At 39.7% G+C, this 27295-nt stretch overlaps 1 protein-coding gene across 1 annotated transcript; it reads left to right on the top strand.

Annotated features, from left to right (window-relative positions):
* Positions 1 to 10773: 10773 nt before the first annotated feature.
* Positions 10774 to 17895, top strand: LOC137714944 (uncharacterized). Its single transcript, XM_088690402.1, has 6 exons — positions 10774 to 11233; positions 11395 to 11432; positions 12401 to 12889; positions 16002 to 16472; positions 16575 to 16877; positions 17423 to 17895. Exons 1-6 carry the CDS (start codon positions 10805 to 10807, stop codon positions 17859 to 17861), a joined length of 2169 nt encoding a protein of 722 aa, XP_088546528.1. The 5' UTR covers positions 10774 to 10804; the 3' UTR covers positions 17862 to 17895.
* The last annotated feature ends 9400 nt before the right edge of the window (positions 17896 to 27295 follow it).

Genomic DNA, 27295 nt, shown 5'->3' with positions numbered 1-27295 from the left:
GAGGATAACCACCCTGAGAATATAGGTCCTGGGGATACTGATACTGTCCCGAAGCATAAGGACCAACATCGCCCTGTCTCTGGCCTCTAGCACCACCAGCAAACCTACCTCCACGTCCCTGACCAGTGGCGCTAAAACCACCGCTAGAAGAGCTAGAACTAGTGCCACCTCTCTTGAAGTTCTGTGTCCTACGAGGTTCGAGCGACGCCTGACCTTTACCCTTATCATCTTTCTTCTGATTACCATATTTCTCTTCCTCCTCACTCTCGCTCGGCATATTTTCTAAATCCTCAATCCTCAACAGAATCTCGTAAAACTCCTGGTAGGTATCACAGTGGGTAGTGGTCGCCATTGAACGTCACTTCTTCTTAGTGCCTAAGCAGAAACGACGAAGCATCTCCGCCGGATTACCAGCAACATCTGGATGATAGCGAGACAAATCAGTGAACCTCCGATAATACTCATTCGCTGTCATCTTCCCCTGTCTCAACTCAGTGAATTCCTGCTTCTTACGATCAATATACTCAGGAGGCACAAACCTTCTCCTGAACAACTCTTGGAAAACATCCCAATCAGTCCTCTCAGCTGGAGTCAAACGACGAAGTTCCTGCTCCCACCAGGCTGCAGACTCCTTACCCAAAAACCACAATGTCGTCTAAACCCACTTCTCAACTGGAAGATTCCCTTGACTGTGCAAAACACGAAAAGTCTTCTCATTATGCTCTAACCATCGCTCTGCACCCTCATGACCCTCGTTACCTTCGAACTTATCCAATTTCAAATTATACATAGTCTCCAGAGGAGTCCTCTGGGGAGGGCGGATTGCCGACTGAATAGTTGTAGCAATAGCTTCCCCCAGCTGAGCAATATCGGGGAAACTAGGCTCAGCAGAGCGACGTGGTTCTCGACGAGGCGGCATAATTCTGACAGAAGACACCAAAACCATTAGAATGCTCATAAAAGCACAGGACTGCCAAACCTAGGCTCTGATACCGTCACATCCCGACCCGGGGGGGACCACTTCCAGGGCCCGCTCCACCAGCGTAGCACGATATTGTCCGCTTTGGGCCCCGACCACGCCCTCACGGTTTTGTTTTTGGGAACTCACATGAGAACTTCCCGATGGGTCACCCATCTTAGGAATGCTCTCGCGCACTACTCGCTTAACTTCGGAGTTCCCATGGAACCCGAAGCCAATGAGCTCCCAAAAGGCCTCGTGCTAGGTAGGGATGGGAATATACATTTAAGGATCACTCCCCTGGGCGATGTGGGGTGTCACAATCCACCCCCCTTAGGGGCCCGACGTCCTCGTCGGCACATCACGACCAGGGTTAGGCTCTGATACCAAACTGACACACCCCGACCTAGATCGGGGCATGCTGGCCGTCACGCGGAAGTAACGTAACCATGTGCACAGTGCAGAAGCTAATAAAATAATAATGGGAATAGTAATACGAATAAATAAAAACTGGTTTACATAAAGTAATAACAAGTGCGAGCATAAGTGTGATGCTAAGTTCAGAGCATAAACGCCTAATGCAGTCCAAAAGAAAAAGACGCAACAACAGTACACCTGAAGGTGGTCCTACGCTAGTGATCGTCTGTCAGAAATGCGGGGAAAATCCTCTGGGAAACCACCAAACGTGCTAGCCAACTAGAACCTGGAGGGGCGCAAAACATCACCAAACTGTAGCACCGAAGCTCGCAACATATCCTCTAAAGTCTGAATGGTTCTCTCTGACTGTCCGTCCGTCTGAGGATGATACGCCGTACTATAAAGTAGTCTCGTACCCAAAGCTTCCTGAAATGCTACCCAAAACTTAGATGTAAATAGTGGATCACGATCCGAGACAATACTCACAGGGACACCATGGTATTTCACAATCTTCGAGATAAACAACTCCGCTAATCGGCCCAAGGAATACTTCTCCCTCACTGGAATAAAATGTGCTGACTTAGTAAGTCGATCAACAATCACCCAAATGCCGTCAAAACCATTATGTGTACGCGGAAGCTTGTACACAAAATCCATAGTAATATTTTCCCATTTCCACTCTGGAACGGGAAGCGGCTGCAACAACCCAAACGGTTTCTTCCTTTCTGCCTTAACTTGATGACAAACAGCACATCTACTCACATACTCAGTTATCTCCCTCTTCATACCCGGCCAATAATAAAATGGTCGAATGGTATGATACATTTTAGTAGCTTCTGGATGCATGGCGTAAGTCGAGATATATGCTTCATCGAGAATTACGTTCTTTAATTCCAAATTATTAGGCACAAACATCCTACCTTCTTACATTAACATGCCGTCCGAATCACGAACTCTGAAGTCTCTCCTCCTTCCCCGATCTCGAGCTTGGATTAATTCCTGGGTTTCCCCATCAGCTACCTGAGCTTCAAGCACACGATCCACTAAAATTGGCCTAACTTGAAAATTAGCAAGTAAAGCCACATCTCGATCTTCTGCTTCCAACCTCACTCCCGTAGAACATAAGTCCGCCAAAAGAGGAATATGACTAGCGTAAAACGCATTGATACGGCCTTGAGACTTCCTGCTAAATGCGTCAGCAACTACATTTGCACGACCAGGGTGATAATCGATCGTGCAATCATAATCACTGAGCAGTTCCAACCACCTCCGCTGACGAAGATTAAGTTCCTTTTGCGTAAAAAGATATTAAAGACTCTTATGATCTGTAAAGATCCTACATTTCTCTCCATAGAGGTAGTGTCTCCACAACTTCAACGCAAAGATAATAGCGGCCAACTCCAAATCATGTGTAGGGTAATTTAACTCATGAGGTTTCAACTGTCGCGAAGCATAAGCAATCACCCTACCATGCTGCATCAACACACATCGCAGACCATTCAAAGAAGCATCACTATAAACCTCGAAATCCCCACTATCGTTCGGGAGTGCCAAAACAGGTGCATGAGTGAGACAATACTTCAACTGCTGGAAACTCTGCTCACACTTATCATCCCACTCAAATTTAACGTCTTTTCTCGTTAACCTCGTCAGTGGTAAAGCAATCACAGAAAAATCCTTAACAAATCGCCGATAATATCCTGCTAAACCAAGGAAACTCCTCATCTCAGTGACGGTTCACGGTTGCTCCCATTTCTCCATCGCTGCGACCTTCTGAGGGTCCACCAAAATACCCTGAGCTGAAATGATGTGCCCCAAAAACGCAATCTGGTCTAACCAAAACTGGCACTTGCTAAACTTAGCATACAATTGTGTTCCCTCAACCTTTTCAACACCAAAGTAAGATGCCGAACATGCTCTGCCTTGGACTTCGAATACACCAAAATGTCGTCGATGAAAACAATAACAAACCTATCCAAATATGGCTGGAACACCCGGTTCATCAAATCCATAAAAGCAGTTGGTGCGTTCGTCAACCCAAATGGCATAACCAGAAACTCGTAATGACCATAATGAGTCCTGAATGTCGTCTTAGGAACGTCATCCCTACTAATCTTCAGCTGATAATATCCAGACCTCAAGTTAATCTTGGAGAATACACAAGCACCTCAAAGCTGATAAAACAAATCATCGATACGTGGCAACGGATAACGGTTTTTAATCGTTACTCGATTCAATTGCCTGTAATCAATACATAGCCTCAAAGTTTTTGATGCGAGAATTATACGCACACAAATTAAACCCTCTTTTCGTCAAATTGTAGTATATGTATAAGTAGGGATCGTTTTGGACCGGGGATTAGGAGGGATTGTTAATCACTTGGAAAAAACGTAAAAACACAAAATAAATGTATTTCTAACTAATCTAACACTTTAAAATAAATGGGGGATTGGTTTTGGATGAATTTAAACTAAAACAGAAACTTGGAATTAAAACAGATTCTAAAAACGAAATTAATGAAATAGAATGATGAAAAACTAGTTAGAGGGTTCCTTATCCACACATGAACATAAGCATATAAATTGACTCCCAGTTATGACTTCAACAAACGATGAATGACAATGCTCCAAGTTAATTCGTGCCCAGAATCACATCAAAGTCAACAATGTCTAATGGGATAAGATCAGCTGGCATAACCACATCCTCTACTATCACTGGACATCCTGGGTACACACGATCTACAATACATCTCTCCCCTTTAGGCATAGCGAACTCTAAATCATACCCTAGAGGTGTGGGGCGAGGTTGCGTCACTTGAGCAAATGTATGAGAAATCACAGAATGTGTAGCACCACAATCAAATAATACTCTAGCAAAAAAACCAAGGACATTTAACGTACCCATGATCAAATCTGGATTGTTCTGAGCATCCTGCAGATAAATATTATGAATACGCCCCTGGGTCTGTTGTGGTCCACCTCGACCTCTGCTTGTCTGGCCACCACGACTCTGAGTGCCACGCCCCTGACTGGGCTGACCAGACTGCCTCGAAGACCCCGCACTACTCGTAGCAATCTCCCCCTGCTGAAACTGTCATCCCTGAAACCACTGAGAACCGTCTGCTGGAGCTGGAGGATACGACGTATAGCCGCCGGAATACGGAGGATAACCACCCTGAGAATATAGGTCCTGGGGATACTGATACTGTCCCGAAGCATAAGGACCAACATCGCCCTGTCTCTGGCCTCTAGCACCACCAGCAAACCTACCTCCACGTCCCTGACCAGTGGCGCTAAAACCACCGCTAGAAGAGCTAGAACTAGTGCCACCTCTCTTGAAGTTCTGTGTCCTATGAGGTTCGAGCGACGCCTGACCTTTACCCTTATCATCTTTCTTCTGATTACCATATTTCTCTTCCTCCTCACTCTCGCTCGGCATATTTTCTAAATCCTCAATCCTCAACAGAATCTCGTAAAACTCCTGGTAGGTATCACAGTGGGTAGTGGTCGCCATTGAACGTCACTTCTTCTTAGTGCCTAAGCAGAAACGACGAAGCATCTCCGCCGGATTACCAGCAACATCTGGATGATAGCGAGACAAATCAGTGAACCTCCGATAATACTCATTCGCTGTCATCTTCCCCTGTCTCAACTCAGTGAATTCCTGCTTCTTACGATCAATATACTCAGGAGGCACAAACCTTCTCCTGAACAACTCTTGGAAAACATCCCAATCAGTCCTCTCAGCTGGAGTCAAACGACGAAGTTCCTGCTCCCACCAGGCTGCAGACTCCTTACCCAAAAACCACAATGTCGTCTAAACCCACTTCTCAACTGGAAGATTCCCTTGACTGTGCAAAACACGAAAAGTCTTCTCATTATGCTCTAACCATCGCTCTGCACCCTCATGACCCTCGTTACCTTCGAACTTATCCAATTTCAAATTATACATAGTCTCCAGAGGAGTCCTCTGGGGAGGGCGGATTGCCGACTGAATAGTTGTAGCAATAGCTTCCCCCAGCTGAGCAATATCGGGGAAACTAGGCTCAGCAGAGCGACGTGGTTCTCGACGAGGCGGCATAATTCTGACAGAAGACACCAAAACCATTAGAATGCTCATAAAAGCACAGGACTGCCAAACCTAGGCTCTGATACCGTCACATCCCGACCCGGGGGGGACCACTTCCAGGGCCCGCTCCACCAGCGTAGCACGATATTGTCCGCTTTGGGCCCCGACCACGCCCTCACGGTTTTGTTTTTGGGAACTCACATGAGAACTTCCCGATGGGTCACCCATCTTAGGAATGCTCTCGCGCACTACTCGCTTAACTTCGGAGTTCCCATGGAACCCGAAGCCAATGAGCTCCCAAAAGGCCTCGTGCTAGGTAGGGATGGGAATATACATTTAAGGATCACTCCCCTGGGCGATGTGGGGTGTCACAATCCACCCCCCTTAGGGGCCCGACGTCCTCGTCGGCACATCACGACCAGGGTTAGGCTCTGATACCAAACTGACACACCCCGACCTAGATCGGGGCATGCTGGCCGTCACGCGGAAGTAACGTAACCATGTGCACAGTGCAGAAGCTAATAAAATAATAATGGGAATAGTAATACGAATAAATAAAAACTGGTTTACATAAAGTAATAACAAGTGCGAGCATAAGTGTGATGCTAAGTTCAGAGCATAAACGCCTAATGCAGTCCAAAAGAAAAAGACGCAACAACAGTACACCTGAAGGTGGTCCTACGCTAGTGATCGTCTGTCAGAAATGCGGGGAAAATCCTCTGGGAAACCACCAAACGTGCTAGCCAACTAGAACCTGGAGGGGCGCAAAACAAAAGCGTGAGTGGGGAAAAACAAAGCTTTTCGAAAACCATTTAACAAATAAGTTCTAACCCCTCGCCGTAAAACCTGTATACTTCCCAGAAAATAGACATATATATATATATATATATATATATATATATATATACCAATCATGCTCAAGGATATGCCGTGACAAAACCTCAGAATAAAATGCAAGTGCTCAGGTATAATCATATCACTATCATATAATCTGGCAGCCGGAGTCACCTAACGTGACCTGTACGGCTGAATCTAGAGCTCAAATCTCCATCTCACTAACTAGACCTGGACACGAGTCGGAACCACCTAAAGTGGTCTGTACGACAGGCCTGGGTGTAATATATATATACGCTCAAGTGCTACAATCACGTGAAGGCTGTGCGAATAAACGCGGGTCACCTACGAGTCGGAACCACCTAAAGTGGTCTGTACGATAGGACTGTGCACCTAACTTGGATCCAAGCTGAGCGTGTGGTGCGGGAGGTGAACATCACGTGAAGGACTGTGCCCAACTATGGGCGGAAGCACTAACACCGGGGGTGCAGGTTATGAGCTCTCTAAGCATCTCGAATTACTACTGAATGTAAACATGAATAACACTTACCTGGCACTTACCTGTGCGTCCGCAGCACCAAATATATACATATATATAAACAATTAACAATGCAACTAATCATGCATAACAACCGGCAATATAAATGTGGCATATAACGAGTAAACGTTTTAAATCACTTTCTGGGAAAAATAAAAGTATATAGGTATATACGCAAAACCAAAAGCCCACTCACTGGTATGTGGAAGGGTCGTAACCCCCCTGCCTCGAGTGACCACGCTCGTCGTCGGGATAGGATTCACCTATATGCGAAACAACTACAAAAACGTTAATTTTAAAGCACATAACCAACCTTTAGAAATAACTTCTCATACAATGCTCAAATGGGGTGTATGAATACACCAACGTGATCTACTCAACCTCAGGAACATCCCCAAATTTTTAAAATAATTTTTCACCGTCGCGCCGGCCACGCGCAGGCATGTGCCTGGCACGCTGACGGCATCAGTTGACGCCGTTAGGAATATTCCGTTATACCTAACAGATTCCGTCAACGGCGTCAGGAATATTCAGTCAGATTTGACGGAATATTCCGTCGTCTTCTCCGGCGAGGCTCCGGCGCCGTCGCCGGCGCCGGAAAATCGGGAAAACTTTAAATCATCCTATCTTCTTCGTTTTCAACCAAATTTCATAAAATTGGTACCAAAATGAAGCTTACAACGAGAGGAACACAATCATACCACTTTCAAGTGCCAAAATCCACAAAATCTCACTTGGAAAATCACCCCAAACTCCGGCCAACCTCGAAACTCGTGATCCCGACGTCCAAAACCTTCAAACGAACCACCCCGAGCCTCCTAGGGACCTCACCAAGCTTCCTACAAGCTTGAAATTCCCAAAAACATGAGAAATTACGTGTGCATGAACAGTACCCAAAATCGGGTATCCCGAGTTCTACGTGAAAACGAAGGTATTCTCACGCGTACGTTTTAAAATTCCCGGGACGGACTGTCACATTATTGATACATTATATAATCCAAATTTGTGTACAAATTAGTATTTTGATATGTTATTTATTTTTTGTTTAAATACGAGTCAAGCTACTTATACGTTTATATTATCATAATTTAAATATGTAAAAGGCTAATGGCAAGTTATGTAGAACCCTAAAACCTATATGTACGTTTCAAGCCAATATGGGTACATTTCACTTTAGTAAGCATACATTTTAATTCAGCATGAATAAATTTTAATTTAGCATAGGTACGTTTCAATTTGAGAATGAATGGTGTTGATAATTGTTAATGTTTATTTTTAAAGAATGATGATACATTTCAATTCAGTCATACTTGAATTTCTAGAGACGAAAATAAAGAATGAGAAACAACCATAAACGACAATAGTTACAGTAATGAAGAACAAAGTATGACAAGACACAATAATTTTAATTTTAATTTTCTCTTGTCTTAATGGGTTGGGTCATTTTCCTTGTTAATTTTAACAAGTAAAATGACATGACTTGTTAAGAAACCGTTAAGATAATGAGTACGACACGACCCATTAAGAACCTATTATGAAAGGATTGCCCAACATAGAAGTTCTGTGGTGCCCCCTATATGGGTTTACGTTGAGACGTTCTTTTGGAGCTAAGTCTGTTTCGCCTTCTAAGAGGCTCGTTGCTATGAAGAACGAGAAGTGGATTCTGGTTCTAAGGTGGCACCTAGGCTTGCTTCTCCTTCTGCTAATGTGACCGATCCACTTGCTGAGAAGGAGGAAACTGCTTGAGGACCTTGACGCTTGCGCTAAATTTACTGATAGTGTTGGGAAGGTAGTTCACTCGGATTCCTTTGCTAGGCATCTTGCTAGCTCGAGAAGGGTTTCTCTTTTGTAAGAATAATTTTAAATTTTATTACTATAATTTATGGGAATGCTTGATAAATTTTTAATTAGCAGCTATGATCCATGAACACCAATTTTATAGCCTGACAGATGATTTGAGATTTTACAAAGTTATGTGTTTGTGGTAGTAAAGATTCATCATCTTTAGTCTTGATCGACGAAGTTGTACCTATAAAACAATTAACATCTTTGATTAAATATCAAAGCCTCACGCGCCAATAAGGTGGTTGGAGATGTAGTTTGGCTAATAGATCTCCGACGCTTAAGTCAATATCTTTGAAAAGAGTGAGCGTTTAGAGGTTATGTGCATAGTAAAAGCTTACCAAAATTTGGTGCTTGAACTTTTAGGGATGCTGAGCTGAGCGTAAGAGTATTTGAGAACTCTGCTTATTCAATAACAGTAATCTTGTCTTTCTCGAGAAAAAATTCACGTATCGTCTTCTATGAGATTATTTTTGGCTCCACAGTGTTCATCGGTAGGAGAGAGTGAGGGAGGATCTGGTTGATAAACTTCTAATGAAGTGATTTTCCTTTTTGGTCAATAATGAAGAGATTTTCATCAACCAATTTCATATTTGAGAGAAACCAGTGAAATTTTCCAGGTCTTTCATCGGAAAAAGAGAATGAGGAAGGAGGAAAGGATGACAGAACAATATTAACTCTAAATACAATTTTATTATTTTTAATTGTATATGGTCGTGAGACCCTAATTGGGGGCGTTGTCCACTAAGCGAAAACACCATTACATCAAAGTCAAAGTTTCCCTTTAACTTTCCCTACGGCAATCATCATGTCTTCACCTTTGTACCGAAAGCATGCACTGGTTTAATTCCTTTAATTTGAAGGCTTTCCACTTCTCTTCATCGAAAGATCCAAATGGAGTGTTGAGAGAAGGGAAAAGTGCAATCGCAAAATTTGAAGAGGTCTACAAAATATTTGTCAATTAATAATTATATGTAATAATGTTCTATATTTAAAAATAATTTTTGTTAGCACTTTAAAATCTTATCGCAAGTGACTTTTTACTACAGTGATAAAAAGATGTTGAGCCATTGTATGACGTTCTGAATTCAAATTCCGTCGGCGGCTAATTTAATATCTAATCTAACAAAATTTATCGTTTGACCAAAAAAAAAAAAAAAAGAATCTCATCGTGCATTTCCTTATAACGTTTTTTTTTTTTTTTCCCTTTCTAATTATACAAATTTGGAGTACAATAAGATATTTTGAGTGCTAATAATATAAACTTAAATCCGATATTTATCAATTTTATTATATAATAATATTATATATTCAAGTGAAACCTTAAAGTTAGAGTTATTGAAGGTTTTTATTTATTTGTTATTTTTTTATGTTTGGTTGTTTAAGGTTGAACTACTTTTAATTATTTAGTGAATGTTATGGTTGTAGGTCTTTTTATTTATTATTAATGATATTTTTAAACTTACAATCAATAAGTGCTAAACTTTATTTTTGATTTAAGTGATTGTTTTCTAATGTTAATACATTATTTTATCTTTTTTATAAAAAAAATATTTTAAGGTGAGATTATTTTATAAATTTCATACAGAACCCTAAAATCTCAGAAACCGCCTTGAAAGACCACTCCACCAATAGCAAAGACTCGGTCTTCAATTGTTTCCAGCTAAACTATATGAGCCATCACAACAGTACACTCAAGAGGACCATCTATTTGTAATACGAAATGCTATACTTACTATTTATTTAATATATAACTAACACACCCTATGCCAGTCTCTCACCTCAGCTGCGAGTTCTTATTTGCTGCACGCTTCCAGGTTAAGCCCCAGACTCAATATCTTTCTAGATCAGATGTCTCGTTTAATAACAATTCATTAATCAAGGCTTTTTTTCTTTTGTGAAAATTGAAAACGAAATTTGTTATCATACGAATCCCTTTGTTTTCAAACTTTAATCAATTTTCCTGTTTAAAGTTTGGGAAAACAAATATTTTTGTGCAATTTTCCAGAGTAGATTTTTTTTTTTTTTTTTTTTTTTTTTTTTTTTTTTTTTTTTTTTTTTAACTGGTTGTATAACTTTAACAAGTTGTATGTCTCCAGCAGATTGCTTGGGAAATTAATTATTCTATTGTGAGAGCCACATCTCCAATGGCATCAATCTCTTTGGGTTTGAATTCATCTCCTCCAAATCCTCGAGGGAAATATGATGTCTTTTTGAGTTTTGGAGGAGAAGACAACAGCAAGTCTTTTACAGATGCTCTATATACAGAGTTTAAGAAGCAGAACCTACAAGCTTTCCGAAATGGTGCTCAAAGTTATATGCGTAAGGCTGCAATGCAGTATTCTAGCACTGCAACTACTATTAAGGGAGAGTTATTGGATGAGCTTGTACAAATTCCTGAATCCCATGGAAAAAGAAAAACGGTGCTACCAAATTTCTATGATGTGGATCCTTCTGACGTACAAAATCAAACAGACAAGGTTCGAAGGTGGAGAGATGCTTTAACCCAGGCAGCAAGCCTCTCTGCGTGGGATTCAAGGGGCCGGTATGCATACATATTTTACTCACCCTTTTCTGCAGCTAAATGATATATGTTTCCAACACCACATTGATATTGCTATTAGATGAGTAAAAATTCAAAAGTTATGTAGTAGCTAGATTAATCACAATCATCTAACGGCAATCAATGTGATGGTGATGATGTAAAAAAATGCACTTACTGATCAAGTTGTTGTAGGTAGGGCCGGTCCAGAGATTTTTGAGGCCTGAGGTGACGTCAAAAAATGTGCCCTCATTTCATATAAAAAAAAAATATTTGTTTTCACACGTAAGACATCGATAATTTAGAAACACGAAATAATTAATTTATTTTGTATCAAGAGAAGGAAACTAAAAAAACTTCAAGCTTTCAAGTAGATAGTTTATAAGTTTTGTTTTCCATCTAAACTTTTAAAGTGTTTTTGTATAAATCATGAGTTATTTTTTCTTATTTACTAACCTTGTCAATGTAAGACTAAAAAAATATTAATGTTTTTGAGTCTTTAAGGATGTGTATAAGTAATGAATGAACATTAAATTAAACTTTTTTATGACACGTAATATTATTTGCAAATTTGGTCTAATAATTTAGTTTACGCATTACTCTTTTCTGAAGATTAGACTTGAATTGGAATGGATATTTAAAAATAGCAACCCACATAGTTACTAGCTAGTAAATAACTTACCAACCAAAAAAAAATTTGTAAAAATTGAAAAAAATAAACATACACATAGCATTCTGAACTTAGGACCTATCATTAATTTTAAACAACAAAAACCATTGCTTCTAATTAAACTTCTTGGTCATTTAGCCAAATTTCATAAATTTATATTGTTATGAAAAGAAATTTGTAAAAATTGGAATGTAAATAAGCACACATGGTATTTTGAACCTAAGACCTCCTTATTCATTTTAAACAACAAAACCATCAGTTCTAGTTAAATTTATTTGTTACTAAACTAAATTTTCTAAATTTATACTTTTATAAAAACATATATAAATATATCACCCTAATAATTTTGGTGGTCCTAATTTTTTTGGGCCCCGGACGATCGTCCTGCCCTCACTGGGTCTGGGCCGGGCCTTGTAGGAGAAGATACAAAAAAGAGTAGTGGGAGAGAGGATGGAAAAGTATGCTATGCTATTTGGACTTGATTTACTGACCACCCAATGACGTGATTAATAGTCTCTTTCTTTGTTGTAGGCACGAATCAGGGCCCATTAAAGAAATTGCTGATGACAAAAGGACGACATTGCACCATATGTTTCCTTCTACGATCCCCTCTTCTTCGAGACTGGCTAAAACCTCAACACATTATTCTTCTTCTTTTTCTTCTCAAAGATGGAAGTATGATGTGTTTATGTGTTTTATAGGCAAAGACACCCACTTGAATTTTGTGGATCATATGTACGCTTCATTGGAGCCGAAAGGAATTACCACCTTTAGAGATGACAAAAGGCTTGTGAGAGAACTATCTATTTCCTCAGGAATTGTAAAATCAATTGACGAATCACAGATTTCCCTCATCACTCTTTCAAAAAACTTTGCTTCTTCAACTTGGTGCTTGAATGAGCTTGTGAAGATTCTTGAATGCACAGAAACATCTAACTTGCAGATGATTCTCGAGGCCTTTACAGAACACGAAGAAGAATTGACAGACATGGTCGGTATCAAGTGTAATACATGGGATAGGTAATTTTCCTCTATATTGATTTTGAATGTTATATTTTTATAAGTCGTCAATATCTATAATTTTTCACGATTGTTCTTTCCTAATTGTTTTATTTCACTTTCGGGAAAGTAAGTAAAGTTAGAATTTCGAGTCACTAAGATGGAGACTGGGTTGGTACTGCTGATGTTGGTGGGATGAAGAGTCCGTCCGAACACAAAGTACTACTCTTTTGGCGGTGCCGAATTGACCCTTTTGTCTTTCTTTTTAGCTTTTATTTACAGAGGTAGATTGTTTTCCCTTCTATTTTCATACTTTCTCCATGTCTTTTTGTTTGTTTGGTTACGGTTAAATCACGTCAATATTTTATATTCCTGTTACTTTTTGTTTTATTATTTCTATAAAAAATTAATATAAAATGTTGACGTGACTTAACCGTGATCACATATCACAGGAGGGCATGAAGAGAGTATGGAAATGGGAGGGTAGAAAATCCACCTCCTTTATTTACGGCAATGTCATTGCGACATTTTATCCTATGTGTCAGTGGCTCATTGTAGAAATTATGACATAACTAGAATGCAAAAACAGGAAAACAAATCATAGTAATATAGTTTTACACAAAATAAATTGTTTTAACAAACTTGACAGCATGTGATCAATGAAATATAAGTTGATTTTTAGAAAGTTCAGTGATAAAATTTGAATATTAGAAAATTAATTGAGACTTAAGTTGAATTTCACAATGCTATAAAACCTATTTCATGCAAAAAAAGATTCTCATGATCCACTTAACATTTTAGCGATGCTCTTAATTTTGAGCCTTTCTTTTAATTGGCCTCATAAACTTCGAATTTGGTTGTTGACAAAAAAGAAAATATTCAACTTGATTTCATCTCTCAAATTGAGTGTTATTTTCATTCATTTTATGAAACTTTATTTTATCAACAATTGTAATTTAATGAAATTCGAACTCATGTCTTCCCGATAATGTTTATAATTTTTTATAATTATTATACAAAAACAAATTATCGTAGGTTGCTAGTGGATTTAAACTTGCTTAATGGCAATAAATTTTGTGCAAATTATATTTGTTGTAGAATTCTATTTGGAGAATAAAAGCAAAAGATGCTTCACAATCACTTCTAAAAAAAGCAATTTCGTAGCCCTTCATCCTAGAAGTAAATACCGACCAACCCTGACTCCGTTGGACCACTGTAGACTACAAATCAACGCCGACTCTGTTGGTCAAAAGCAGCTAGCTTCACTTCTCTCACAACTTTCTCCGCTTCCTTCTTTGCTCTTCTATACACATTCTAGGGCAACATGCTTAGTAAATATGTGGTGGGCGACTGCTTCCTAGTTAGATTCTGTTGAGTTGTCCAAAATCGCAGGTTTTATTCCTTTTTGCTGATTTAGTCTGTTACCCTAGATTCTTGTGAATATAAGTTATTCAGGATAGATAGTTGTATTTGCATTTGCAATGTTATTGCTTGGAATTCAGCGTATGGAATTATAGAGATTTGCTTTTATTAAATTTTGTGAATCAAATCTTGTTGATTGATTAAAGTAGTTATATTATGCATCTTTGAGTCATTGATCGATTATTTTTTGTGATTGTCAAATTGTGTTGTAAAACACTATGATATGCGTGAATGATGAAATGATAATTCTGATTGTTTCATGCTTGTTAAGTGACCCAGAATTTAGTGATTCATGCTCTTCGAGTTCCATTGAGTGATTTTAGAACTCCACATTTTTCTGTTGGACAATGCCAGGAGATAGGTGAGGCGAGTTATGACCTCTAACTTTCGGATTGGCAGGAAACGTGTGGAATTTTAGGGAAGGAAGGTGTGTACCATTCTTTGGGGCTTGAATTTATGAAGGGAGATTGATTTCTATGCTTTTCTTTTGACAAAGAGTAATTTCAGGAAACTAAATTTTGAAAATTAAAGGATATGGAATGTCACATTTCAGTCTCGCATCCACCGTGACAAGATATTGTCCGCTTTGGGCTCTGACCACACCCTCACGGTTTTGTTTCTGGGAACTCACATGAGAACTTCCCAGTGAGTCATCCATCCTGGGATTGCTCTCGCGCGATCTCGCTTAACTTCGAAGTTCCTAAGGAATCCAAAGCCAGTGAGCTCCCAAAAGGCCTTGTGCTAAAGGAGGTAAGCATGTACATATAAGGTATAGAGGATCCTCACCCTTGGGCGATGTGGGATTTAACATTTTGGGGTGACATGCTTAGTAAATATGTGGTGGGCGACTGCTTTCTAGTTGGATTCCTTTGAGTTGTCGAGAATCGCAACTCTTGTTCTGTTTTGCTGATCTAGTCTAGTACCCTAGGTTCTTGTGAATAGAAATTATTCAGGATAGACACTTGTGTTTGCATTTGCAATGTTATTGCTTGGAATTCAGTGTATAGAATTATAGAGATTTGCTTTATTAAATTTTGTGAATCATATCTTATTGATTGATTAAAGTCGTTATATTATGCATCTTTGAGTCATAGATCGATTATTTTCTGTGATTGTGGAATTGTGTTGTAAAACACTATGACATGCGTGAATGATGAAATGATAATTTTGATTGTTTCATGGTTGTTAAGGGACCTAGAATTTAGTGATTCATGCTCTTCGAGTTCCATTAAGTGATTATGGAACTCTATATTTTTCTGTTGGATAATGCCAGGAGAAAGTTTGGGTCGGTGAATTACGAATGGCTTGATCCTGTCTTAGGGTACTCAAGCAATCTAAAGCAGAGGTTAGATGCATCCATGAAATAAATAGTTTACTGCGTTATTGAGCCGTTGAGTTGTTTTTGGACATAACTCGAAAGTAAGGCATGATTGATAAACATGTATCTTTTGTCGTCACGTCCCAGTCTTCGACGTATTTTAGGATCGCAGCATGACATTAAGTTATCACAAGGGACTCTTAATTTACAGTAAAATGACTAACAAAAAAAGAAGCAAAAGCAAAAAAAAGAGACGAGGAAGAAAGAACCTCCTTCCCCAAGGGATAGGGTTTATTTTAGTCAATCGATTTATTTCTACTTTAGTCTAAATTTTGTTTCATTTAATCAGTTTATAATCTTCTTTGCTAACTAATGTTTTCCATGTGTTTTCAGGAAAATGGATACACTTAAACTTTTGGTTAACTATGATGGGAACGTGGGGAAATATATATACATTGATGGTAAAACGATAGGAATTATGGTTTCAGACAGCATTACATATGAACTTGTGCGGAGACTGTATTATACTCTTAGAGAATATAAGATCATACTATGGACCGCATATGCATCCAATTTACCAACCCAACCGGTGGAGCGGAAAGGAATTACCACCTTTAGAGATGACGAAAGGCTTGATAGAGGACTACCTATTTCCTCAGGAATTGTTAAAGCAATTGACGAATCACAGATTTCCCTCGTCACTCTTTCAAAACAGTTTGCTTCTTCAAGTTGGTGCTTGGATGAGCTTGTGAAGATTCTTGAATGCACGGAAACATCTAACTTACGAATGATTCTTGAGGCCTTTACAGAACATGAAGAAGCATTGACAGACATGGTCGGTATCAATTGTAATAGAAGGGATAGGTAATTTTCCTCTATATTGATTTGAATGTTATAATTGTATAAGTCATCAATGTCTAATTTTTCAAGATTGTTCTTTTCCTAATTGTTTTATTTCACTTTCAGGAAAATAAGTAAAGTTAGAATTTCAGTTCACTACGATGGAGAGTGGGTTGGTACTGCATATGTTGGTGGTAAAGCGAAAGAAATAGTAGTGTCGGAGGACATTACTTGTGCGGAGCTTCTAGGTAGACTGTATCGTATCATTGGGATAGATCCATATGAGTATGAGATTATAATGAAGACAACAGATGAATCAAAATTGCCTGCTCAACAAGTACGGATAGTTGATGATGAGGACTTGGCATTTTTCATAGAACAGAGTCTACGTTTGGACAAGGACTTGGTATCTTCTTCTAGAACTACAAGGTAAGCTTTTTCGCTCTTCCCAAATTGAAATGGTTGGATATTTTCTTCTGGTTTATTGCTCATCATTCTCATCTTTCAAAGTGACTAATGATGATCATGATCGATGATGAAAATTTAAGTCCCTTGTTTTCCATTAAATATAGTCCAACATTAGGTCAGAATTTGTCAAAAACCACACAAACTACATTGGTTTAAGGCACAGGGTTCCATACCTGACGACAATGGTCACCCTTTAGTAGATAGCTGGAATCCTCCAAGAGCAGCATAGCACTAGATATAGAGAGGAGAAAGAAAAAGTTCAGAGGAAGGGTTTTGAAAGAAGGATTAATTTGGAAGGTAATTTACAACAGAAAAAGAAGCAAGAACCAAAAAAGGAGAAGGAAGAAAGATCTTCCTCCCCCAGAGAGGAGGAAGAAACATTTTCCTTCCCCTACGGCTAGGGTTTATTTAATCAATCGATTTATTTCTACTTTGAGTCTGAATTTGTTTCATTTGATCAGCTTATTTACTTTCTTTGCTAACTAATGTTTTCCATGTATTTTCAGGAAATTGAATAAACTTAGAGTTTTGGTTAACTATGATGGGAAGTGGGCCAATTCTATATACAGTGGTGGCAAAACGAAAGGAATTATGGTTTCAGACAGCATTACATATGAAGAACTTGTGCAGAGACTCTGTTGTATTCTTGGAGTACAACACAGTGAATATAAGATCATAATAAGGACAGCATATGCATCAAATTTACCAACCCAACCGGTGGAGCTAATCGATGATGATGATCTGACATTTTTCATTGACAAGAGTCTGTCGTTGGACGATGGCTCGAAAATTCCCTTGTGCGTCACTCGCCAACGACGGTTTTATCGTTGTCATCCTTTTTCCTCTTCGTTGTTTGTGTGTGTTTTTATTGCGTTGTTTGTGTGTGTTTTTATTGCGTTGTTTGCCTTTGCCTTTTGGGTATACTCCCAGGGCTCCCAGCCCTAGATTGCAAGTTATGAAAAAATTAGTTCATTGCTATTTTAACTTATCATTTTGGTTGTTGTGCAGCTTGCGTGCTTTTATCTTAATTTTTCTATTCAAAGCGTAGCAATACATGTCTTTCTATTTCAAATTAGTTTTCAATTCCCACAAATTATTTTATTGCACTTAAGAGTAAATTTATTTTTCCCACACTTAGCGTAATTTAAATTTCTCGCATTTTATTTTATCACAATAGTATTGTGACGTAGTACTTATCGATTCAATCCTTTTGACCAGTTCGTTTCGGTTAATCCTGATTCTCCTTCTCACACATTCTACCTCACCATATCAATCACCAACCTCGCTTCTACCCATCCATTCAATCATCATGTCCACACGGACAACACCCATTTCAACGTCCATCTAACCACATTCAAAAATCCTTGCACTCAAGGTGTGGAGAACCTACTAATGAGACGGGTTCCTTCCTTTGTCCACAGTTGCGTTTGAAAGAATTCAAATCAAACTGCAAAAAAAATCACCAACTTCTCTTCACTCGGTAGGCATTAGGCCACAAGTTGCAATGCCCACAACACAAATTAAAAGGATCAAAGTCTGGCCTAATTGTCGCGTGGCCAAGACTGATGTAGACATCGAAATTTTGGTGAAATAAATGTTCACTGACGCATTAAAGTTTCGACGTGCCAGGGCATACATGGCAAATGCCACGTGTCGTACAAATTGTACACATGGCGTGTGACTCAACAAAATCAAACGAATCACCTCTTATTGAAATGGGGTGCATGAAGGGTATTGGAAGAAATACTCTTGGAGGATTAAACAAGTTTTTTTTTTTTTTTTTTTTTTCTCATTTTGGGCAAGGACAAGGCAAGCACACTTCAATCTATTATGGATCAAAACAAGTTTTTTACCTCATTTTGAGCAATGACAAGGTAAACACACTTCAATCCATTACGGATCAAAACAAGTTTTTCTCATTTGAGCAATGACAAAGCAAGCACACTTCAAGTTTAAAATTGTATTAAGTAGGAAATTCAGGCCATAAGTTAGTCCACTTCAAGTTTAGTAAAATTAGACCATAAATTTGCCACTTCAAGTTTAAAATTGTATTACGTGGGAAAATTAGGTAATGGTGCTTAGGTGGGAAGAAAAAAATTGTGGTGGCGATTCATTCTCAAAGCCTATAAATAGGCTTCTCCATCAAGGTATCAAACATCCCAAAATCATACATTGAAAGGGGATCCCAAAATCATACATTCAAAGCAAAGCAACCAGAAAGAAGCAAAGCATTTTTGGCTTCTCTAGTTTCCCCCTTAGCCACAAGCCAAATCCTTGAAGCAATCGTTCATCCAAGATCAAGTCATTATGACCCTTGGATCAACAACCTTTGAAGAATCAACAAGCACCCCTACACATGCCGGTTTTTCCTTCGTCGCAAGCCAAATCCTTGAGGCAATCGTTCATCCAAGATCAAGTCATCATGACCATTGGATCAACAACCCCTACATCACAATAACCACCAAGCACCCCTACACGTGCCGATTCCTCCATTGCCAAGATCCAAAACCTTTGGCCCTTGTTCATCCAAGATCAAGTCATCGTGACCCTTGGATCAACAACCCCTACATCGCAAGAATCAACAAGCACAACTACATGTGTCGGTTCTTCCTTTGCCACATGCCAAATCCTTAAGTCCCTCACTCATCCAAGATCATGTCATCGCGACCCTTGGATCAACAACACACACATATACACGTTTTATAAATTGAATAGAGGATCAAGTTGTAAAGAGATTGTAACCCTACAAAATTCATTTGTACAACATATTCTTTGTACATGTGTTCTTGTCTCGATCGTTGCAAGAAATTCTTGTTTACAAATTTGGCATGCTCAGTGGGACATCTTTTACCTCTCGTCTTTGTTTTGAAATCCATAAGTAACACACATGGCATCAAGAAAGGATCAAGCTGTTCCCGGAACTAACGCGAAGAACAAGAATATCCTTGCGGCAAGTGGTGGCACTTTGGGCGTCATAACCCCAAACAAGGCAATAGCTCTCTCTTCTGTGCCTTTAACCCCTACATCAACTCTGCCGGAGGAGCAAGAGCACCCGAGGCATGAGCTCTTGATCACCCTAGCCTTACTAAGGGCACCAAGGGAAGAAAGCTCGAGGAGGTACTCCAAGTCATTAACTTCCAATGTCAACTCAAGTAGCAGCTTGTATCACGTAGCCATGCAAGTCTTGACTCCTGGTGTGACCTTAATCAAAGAGCAGTTGACATAAATGAGCAAAGTAAATTCCAAGGCTGACAAGGACCATGGAGGAAAAGGACTTGCAGATTGCTACACTCGTTAACCGTCTAAAGGCGCAACATGGTGAGAAAGCTTTTGGGTTCATCCATAAATGAGGAGACTGACAAAAAGGAAGAGCCTCTGATGGACAAAGTTGAGGAGAAGCTAGAGGTGGACCGAGCTACGACATTCATGGGATCTCTCTTTATTCAATAGCTGCAAAAGATGATCACAAGCACAATCAAGGCATAATATGAAGGAAGCTAGCATGATTCTGTGTTGTACTTAAATCCATACTCTAAATGGATTAACGCCTTGAGGATGCCAATGGGTTATCAGCCACCCAAATTCATGCAATTCGATGGAAAGGGCAATCCTAAATAACATATTGCCCATTTTATTGAAACCTAAAACAATGCTGGGACGGAGGGAGACTACCTCGTCAAGCAGTTCGTGCGCTCGCTAAAAGGTAATGCATTTGACTGGTACACTGACCTCAAGCCCAAGTCTATAAACAGTTGGGACCAGCTTGAAAGGGAAATCCTCAACCGCTTCTATAACACTGGCCGTACCATAAGCATGCTGGAGCTGACGAGTACGGAATAGTGGAAAGATGAACCTATTGTCGACTACATCAATAGATGGCGTTCACTAAGTCTGGATTACAAAGATCGGTTTTCTAAAACCTCTACCTTTGAGATGTGTGTTCAAGGCATGCACTGGGGGTTACATTACATCCTTTAAGGCATAAAATCGAGAACATTTGAAGATTTGGCAACTTGATCCCATGATATGAAGCTGGGTATTGCCAATCATGGTAAGAAAGAGCTAATCACCGACTTCAAAAAGGATAAGGCGTTCGTCTTTAAAGGTAGACAAGATTGGAAAAAAGTCCACCAAGGAAGAATAAGCTGTCTATACTACCCTCTATCAAGACCTCATCCGCGCCCGTCAAGTTCTCCTCCAAAAACAAAACGAAGGAGATGAACAAATGTGAGACTTTTTGCACCCAAGATAGGTACAAAAACACCTTGAGGGAACTAGAGCAGAAGACATACCCTTGTCCTGACTCTGATGTGGTTGTAATGCTTGATGACTTGCTGGAAAAGAAGGTGATTGAGTTACCTGAATGCAAGCGCCCCAAAGAGATGAATCTCATTAACGATCCTAGGTACTGCAAATATCATCGTATTGTAAGTCATCCTATCAGTAAGTGCTTCCTTCTCAATGAGCTCATCATGAAGCTAGCACAACAAGGGTAGATCGAGCTTGACCTTCAAGACACTGCCGCAACACATACTACTATGATTGTGTTTGGATCATTCGATCTCGTGCCTCTCCAAGTAACGCTTGACGACTATCGTCCACGCTCAAGCTACACGACACCTTCTGCACAACCATTGCTAGGGGCAAGTGACCAAAATGCACCTACCGACAATGAAGAAAGGTGGACACTGATGACCTACCAAAAGGAGTGTAAGAGCTGCTAAGCCAATGTACGTAGGGGAACCTATAGAGTAAGAGCTGCGCATTCCTGTATCCTTGTACTTCCCAAAGGACTTCTTCCAAGCTGCTAAGCCAATGTACGTAGGGGAAACTATAGAGCAAGAGCCGCGCATTCCTGTTTTCTTGCACGAGTACTTCCCAAACGACTTCTTCCAATAATGCACTACCGTTGCCTGTGACATGGTTAAAGTAGAGATAAAAGAGCCCTTAAAAGGCAAAGCTATCACCATTGAGGAAGAGAAGACCCTCATGCCCAAAGAAAGCCTGCCGACACACTTTAGCATTGAAGAAGCACTACGATTACCCAAGGAAATGCGCAAAGCACTAGTAGCGGCCTTGGTAAGTCCTGACGACCACGAGGTGCAAGAAAGCAAGGACGAAGGCTTGAAGCTTTGGCCATATGCCGTGCTGCCTATGACACAATCCATTTCCCCGACAAAGACTTGTTGCTGGGATCAAAGCCAAACAACCGTCCTCTTTTCGTCTCTGGGTACGTAAGGGAACACAAAGTCAACCACATGTTTGTGGATGGATTAGCCATAAATATCATGCCAAAGATAAAAATGACCACAATTAGCATTAAGATGGATGAATTGTCCCGAAGCCGCCTCTTAATCCAAGGTTTTAACCAAGGAGAACCAAGAGCAATGGGAATGATCCAAGTCGAGACGACTAATGGCGAACTCAAATCAAGCATGTTATTCTAGGTGACTGATGCAAGAACATCCTACAGCTTGCTTTTAGGAAGACCTTAGATCCAGAAGAATGGAGTAGTACCGTCCACCCTTCACCAATGCCTAAAATTCTACCAAGAAGGGGCGAATGTGATACAAGGTAACACTAAGCTGTTCAACGAAGAAGAATCACACTTCGCGGATGCCAAGTTCTACATGGATGAAGACATGGTACTCGAAGCTCTTCCAAATGAGATTAAATCCACAGGCAAAGCTATACCCAAAAAGAAGGAGTGGCAAGTTGTACCCAAGAAGCAAGAACAGGAAGGCATGGCATCTTCAAGCAATGATGCGAAAATTAACTTAACACACAAATTAAACCCTTTTTTAACAATTGTAGTATATATGTAAGTAGGGATCGTTCTTAAATCGGGGATTAGGAGGGATTACTAAACACTTTTAACTGACTCAATTAGATAAAACTAAGCTTTGAAACACTTAACTAAACTTAAAAGACTTAAAACAAGCTCACAAGACTCAAAATAAGCTAAAAACACTCAAAACTGCCTAAAAACACAAACTAGGCAGATTTGACTCTAAACACAATTTTGGACGAATTTTGGTTTTAACTTGACTCAAATCACTTGAAAAAACAATCTAAAACAGATTCTAAGTAGTTAGACACTCTAAAATAAAGGGGGATTTGGTTTTGGACGAAAATAAAGTAAACAAAACAGAAACTAGAACTAGACAGATTTGCACGAATTTTGTGGAAATAAATGGATGATGGGCTAGCTAGGGGGTCTTTCTCCACATATAACATACTTGCATACAAAACAATCTCCAGTTGCTTTTTCAATGAACCATGAACCTCAACACCCCAAGTTAATTAGGTACGCTTAAATTAACCCTCAGATTTTCCTTAAGTCATTGAATGGAATGGAATTAGCGCATTGCAATCAAATTATTCCTCAACAGTTCTCTACATAAAAGCGCATAATAGAGAAACAATCAAAGATCATTAACTTCTATGAAAATCATGAGTGTTAACAAGGCGTTTGTAACTATGAAAGCGCATGATACTTATGCCAGGAATTTATTTATCATGATTGTGACTAACAACCTTTACTACTTATGAATATAAGTTCACAATGATTAGGTAAAGCTCCCTTATGTTTTAGCATCACATTTATGCATGTAAATTAAGTGTGCACTCTCAACCCACATACACAAACAAGTTTTAATTCAAATAGATAAGTAAATTGAATTCACAATTCATGAAATCACAACTGGAAGTAATCAAATCATAATGCAAATATAGCCATGGTTTCGAAATTCCCCCTAGCCAAGAGGGGATTAGTTCCTCATACTCACACAACAAAGATTCTTGAATTTAAACATTGAAAAACACAAGAAAGATTACACCTAAAACGTTCCAGCAACTCCAAGTCGAATGGCATGCACGTCTAAGGCTCTCCCCTTTCTTCCTTGCTGCGGCACAAGATGTGGTTGATGGTTTTGGGGGGTTATGAACGATGTATTCTTGCTTGGGATGATGAATGATGGCTGATTAGGGTGGAAGGGTGCGGCAAATTGTGTATGGAGGTGTGGGGATTGAATGGATAATGGAGAATGGAGGCTAGGGCTTGCGGCAAGGAATTTCTGAATAGCATAAAGGGATCATCCGAATTTGTGGCTAAAAATATCAATATATAGTTCGGCCAACCCTAGGGTTAATTAGATTAGGGTTACAACTTAGCAGATTTTTAAGGATTAGGGCCCTAGGTTTCGGCACAAGTCATTAAATCCACTTAGGAGGGGGTTTGGCCCAATTAATTTCAGAAAAGGATTTGTATAACCCAAATCCACAAGGAATGAGGCCTAATAAATTAGAATCCAAAAGGAAAAAGGTTTAGGAAAATCGTCCAAAATTGGGCCTTCTAGAAACTAGGTGTTTTGTGGCTGATTTTTGGTTTTCCAGAAGAGATAAAAGGGGGAAGGGTGTGGCACCCTTTTAGGGTCAGATAAGGCTTTTAGAAGTCATGTTTTTAGGTCCACTTGCAGCTAGGATTAAGGTGGAACAAGATTAGGTTAGGATAAGATAAGATAAGGTTGTTAGGATAAGTTTCCATATTTCTTGCTTTTTCCTTATCTTCTTTGTCTTGAACTTTCCTTTTCTGATTTGTAGCATGTTCCTAGCCTCTTTTGACTCCAAATTTGTCCATCCATCTTGCTCCATATACAAGCTATCCATTTAGTGCCAAAACTGCTCCAAAATGCACCAAAATGCACTTTCTTGGTAGTTTAACCCTTTAGACCTACAAACACACGAAAATGACTTGAAATACTACATTAACTAAGAAATAACAACACAAATGCACAAGAACAAGCTAACGAAGTCGCATAAATATGCTCCTATCAAGCAAAGACGACGATGAGCCTGCCAAGCCCACAACAACCAAAGGGAGTGTGACGCCCTCAAAAGGATCAAACGTACCTGCCTTATGATAGATCCCTATGTCGAGAAGAAGGAATGGGCAATCCCCATGTGAAATTGGAACAAGCAAAGTTGACACACAGCTGCACAAAGATAATGTAAAACTGCTTAAAATAAATACGGTTTTACCTTTGACATAGCTAGGTGATGCTAAAATTTCAAAACCACCACAAGGTTTCAAAAAACCCCTGCCAAAGGGGGCATAACCAAGCTATTTTCCAACCAAGAGGATCGAAGGAGGTTTCGACCTAAACGCCTACAAACTCATGTCAAAGGCTAGGTATGATTTCGCCTCCTCTTCAAATCTTCGAAAGAAGAATGCAAACACTGTTAACAACAAAGAACGTGACCTCATCGAGGCTCAAAAGAAGTTGAAGAAGCATGGTTATGGAGTTGACAACAACAAAGTTGGACTTGGCTTTACACCAAATACACCCGTGAAGATTTCAAGCAAAGCAAAAAATGTTTTTGCTTAACACATCAGCGTGAGCATTGAACAAAATCAAGATGGCCTAAACCCGCCCCTTGAACGTTAGTCTTTGATAAGTTGAATCATTCAAAACCCAGAATTTTGACACTTGATCACATTGGTAGTAAAACCGAACTTCTGTCTTCAAGTGGCTTAACACGCCAACACCCCAAAGCTCTATTTTTGTAAGGTTGTCAAAACCTAAGAAACAAAGCAACACGACTAGCTCTCCTCCATGACGGTCGACTTTGGAAAAACTTGAAGAAACCAAGAAGCCTTCTGAAAAAGGAAGGCAACACAAAAGGAAGAAAAACTCAACGGTCTAGCTGAAAAAGACGATGTTTGAAGCTCAATTGCTTCGAGGATGAAGTGCCAAGCAACCTTGGAGGTTGACATAAAAGGACCACTAAAGGTAAGGAGGCACACCATCGTCCACACTAGCCAATCTTCACGCCAACAAGCCCAAGAGGACGACATTGAAAAGGAGGTCCAAGACGTCTTCCACGTCACGATCCAAGAAGACAAAGAAAACGAAATCCCCGAGGAAAACGTCACTGCTACACCACTATAGCTTGAGGATAGGGGGCAAGCCACGGTGGATGATCTCAAAGAGCTCAACTTAGGGACAAGCACTAGCAGACTTCCTTACTGATCATCTAATCCTGGCTAATTGGAAAATCTCAAACAACTTGCCTAACGAATAGGTGTTCTGCATCAACATCTTCCTTATGTGGACAATGTTCTTCGATAGATCCCCATAAATGGACAGAATGGGGGCAGAAGTAGTATTTATGCCGCCACAAAGACAAGTACTACCCTATTCCTTCTGACTAAGCGAGCTATGCTGACACACCTCGACTCGGAACGTTATCTAGGACTTCGAATTGAGCTATGTTGGCTGACACCTGGAAAGTAACGAAGCCATAAAGTGTGATAATGTGTAAACTATGAATAAATTTAAACCTAAATGTGCCTCAATATACGAGTGCACAATGAACGGGTATGGACCCATTCACATGTGATACCGAGCATAAGTAAAGTATAGCAAAGTAAAATAATGATTATACCCTCATAAGAAGCCACCTCTACTGAGAAGTGCCACGAATCCTCGTCGATACATAAACTTTGCTATTAGAACCTGGAGAAGCGCAAAACAGAAAAATGTGAGTGGGCAAAAACAAGCTCTTCAAAACCATTTCAATTATCAAGGGTAATAACCCCTCGCTGTAAAACCTATATAATTTCCCAGAAAATCATACTACGTAAGTATGAAATCAAAAGTATACTAACAGTAAATTCAGAAGTATACCATGACACAACATCTCATTAGCAATAAAAATAATCATGTGCTTAATAACCCATACTAGCACGTAAATCGGAGTCACCTATGGTGACCTGTACAACTGCACCCATATCTCACCAATTAATGCTAGCTCATAAGTCGGAGTCACCTATAGTGACTTGTACGACTCATCCATATCTCATCAATCAATGCTAGTACAAAAGTCGGAGTCACCTATAGTGACCTACACAACTCATCCATATCTCATTAATCAATGCTAGCTCATAAGTCGGAGTCACCTATAGTGACGTGTACGACTCATCCATATCTCATCAATCGATGCTAGCACATAAGTCGGAGTCACCTATAGTGACCTGTACGACTCATCCATATCTCATCAATCAATATCCAAGTAATATGTCAACCAGATCCACCTCTTGTGGCATGTACGGCTAAACCCATAGCTCATCACATATCCCTGCACACGAGTCGAAACCACCTCTAGTGGTCTGTACGACAGGACTGGGTGTAAATAAGTACGCTTAAGTACTACGATCACGTGAAGACTGTTAGTGCGAAACGAATATGACACACAAATTAAAACCCTCTTGTGACAATTGTAGTATATGTATAAGTAGGGATCGTTCTTAACCGGGGATTAGGAGGGATTGCAAAATCACTTGGAAACTGACTCAAAAACGTAAAATAAAGTTTAAA

Source organism: Pyrus communis, chromosome 3 (assembly GCF_041283825.1).
Source record: "Pyrus communis isolate YQ-2024b chromosome 3, ASM4128382v1, whole genome shotgun sequence".
In the NCBI taxonomy this organism is placed as follows: Eukaryota; Viridiplantae; Streptophyta; class Magnoliopsida; order Rosales; family Rosaceae; genus Pyrus; species Pyrus communis.
The sequence above is the reverse complement of the archived record's forward strand: the minus strand, read 5'-3'. Positions and strand labels throughout refer to the sequence as shown.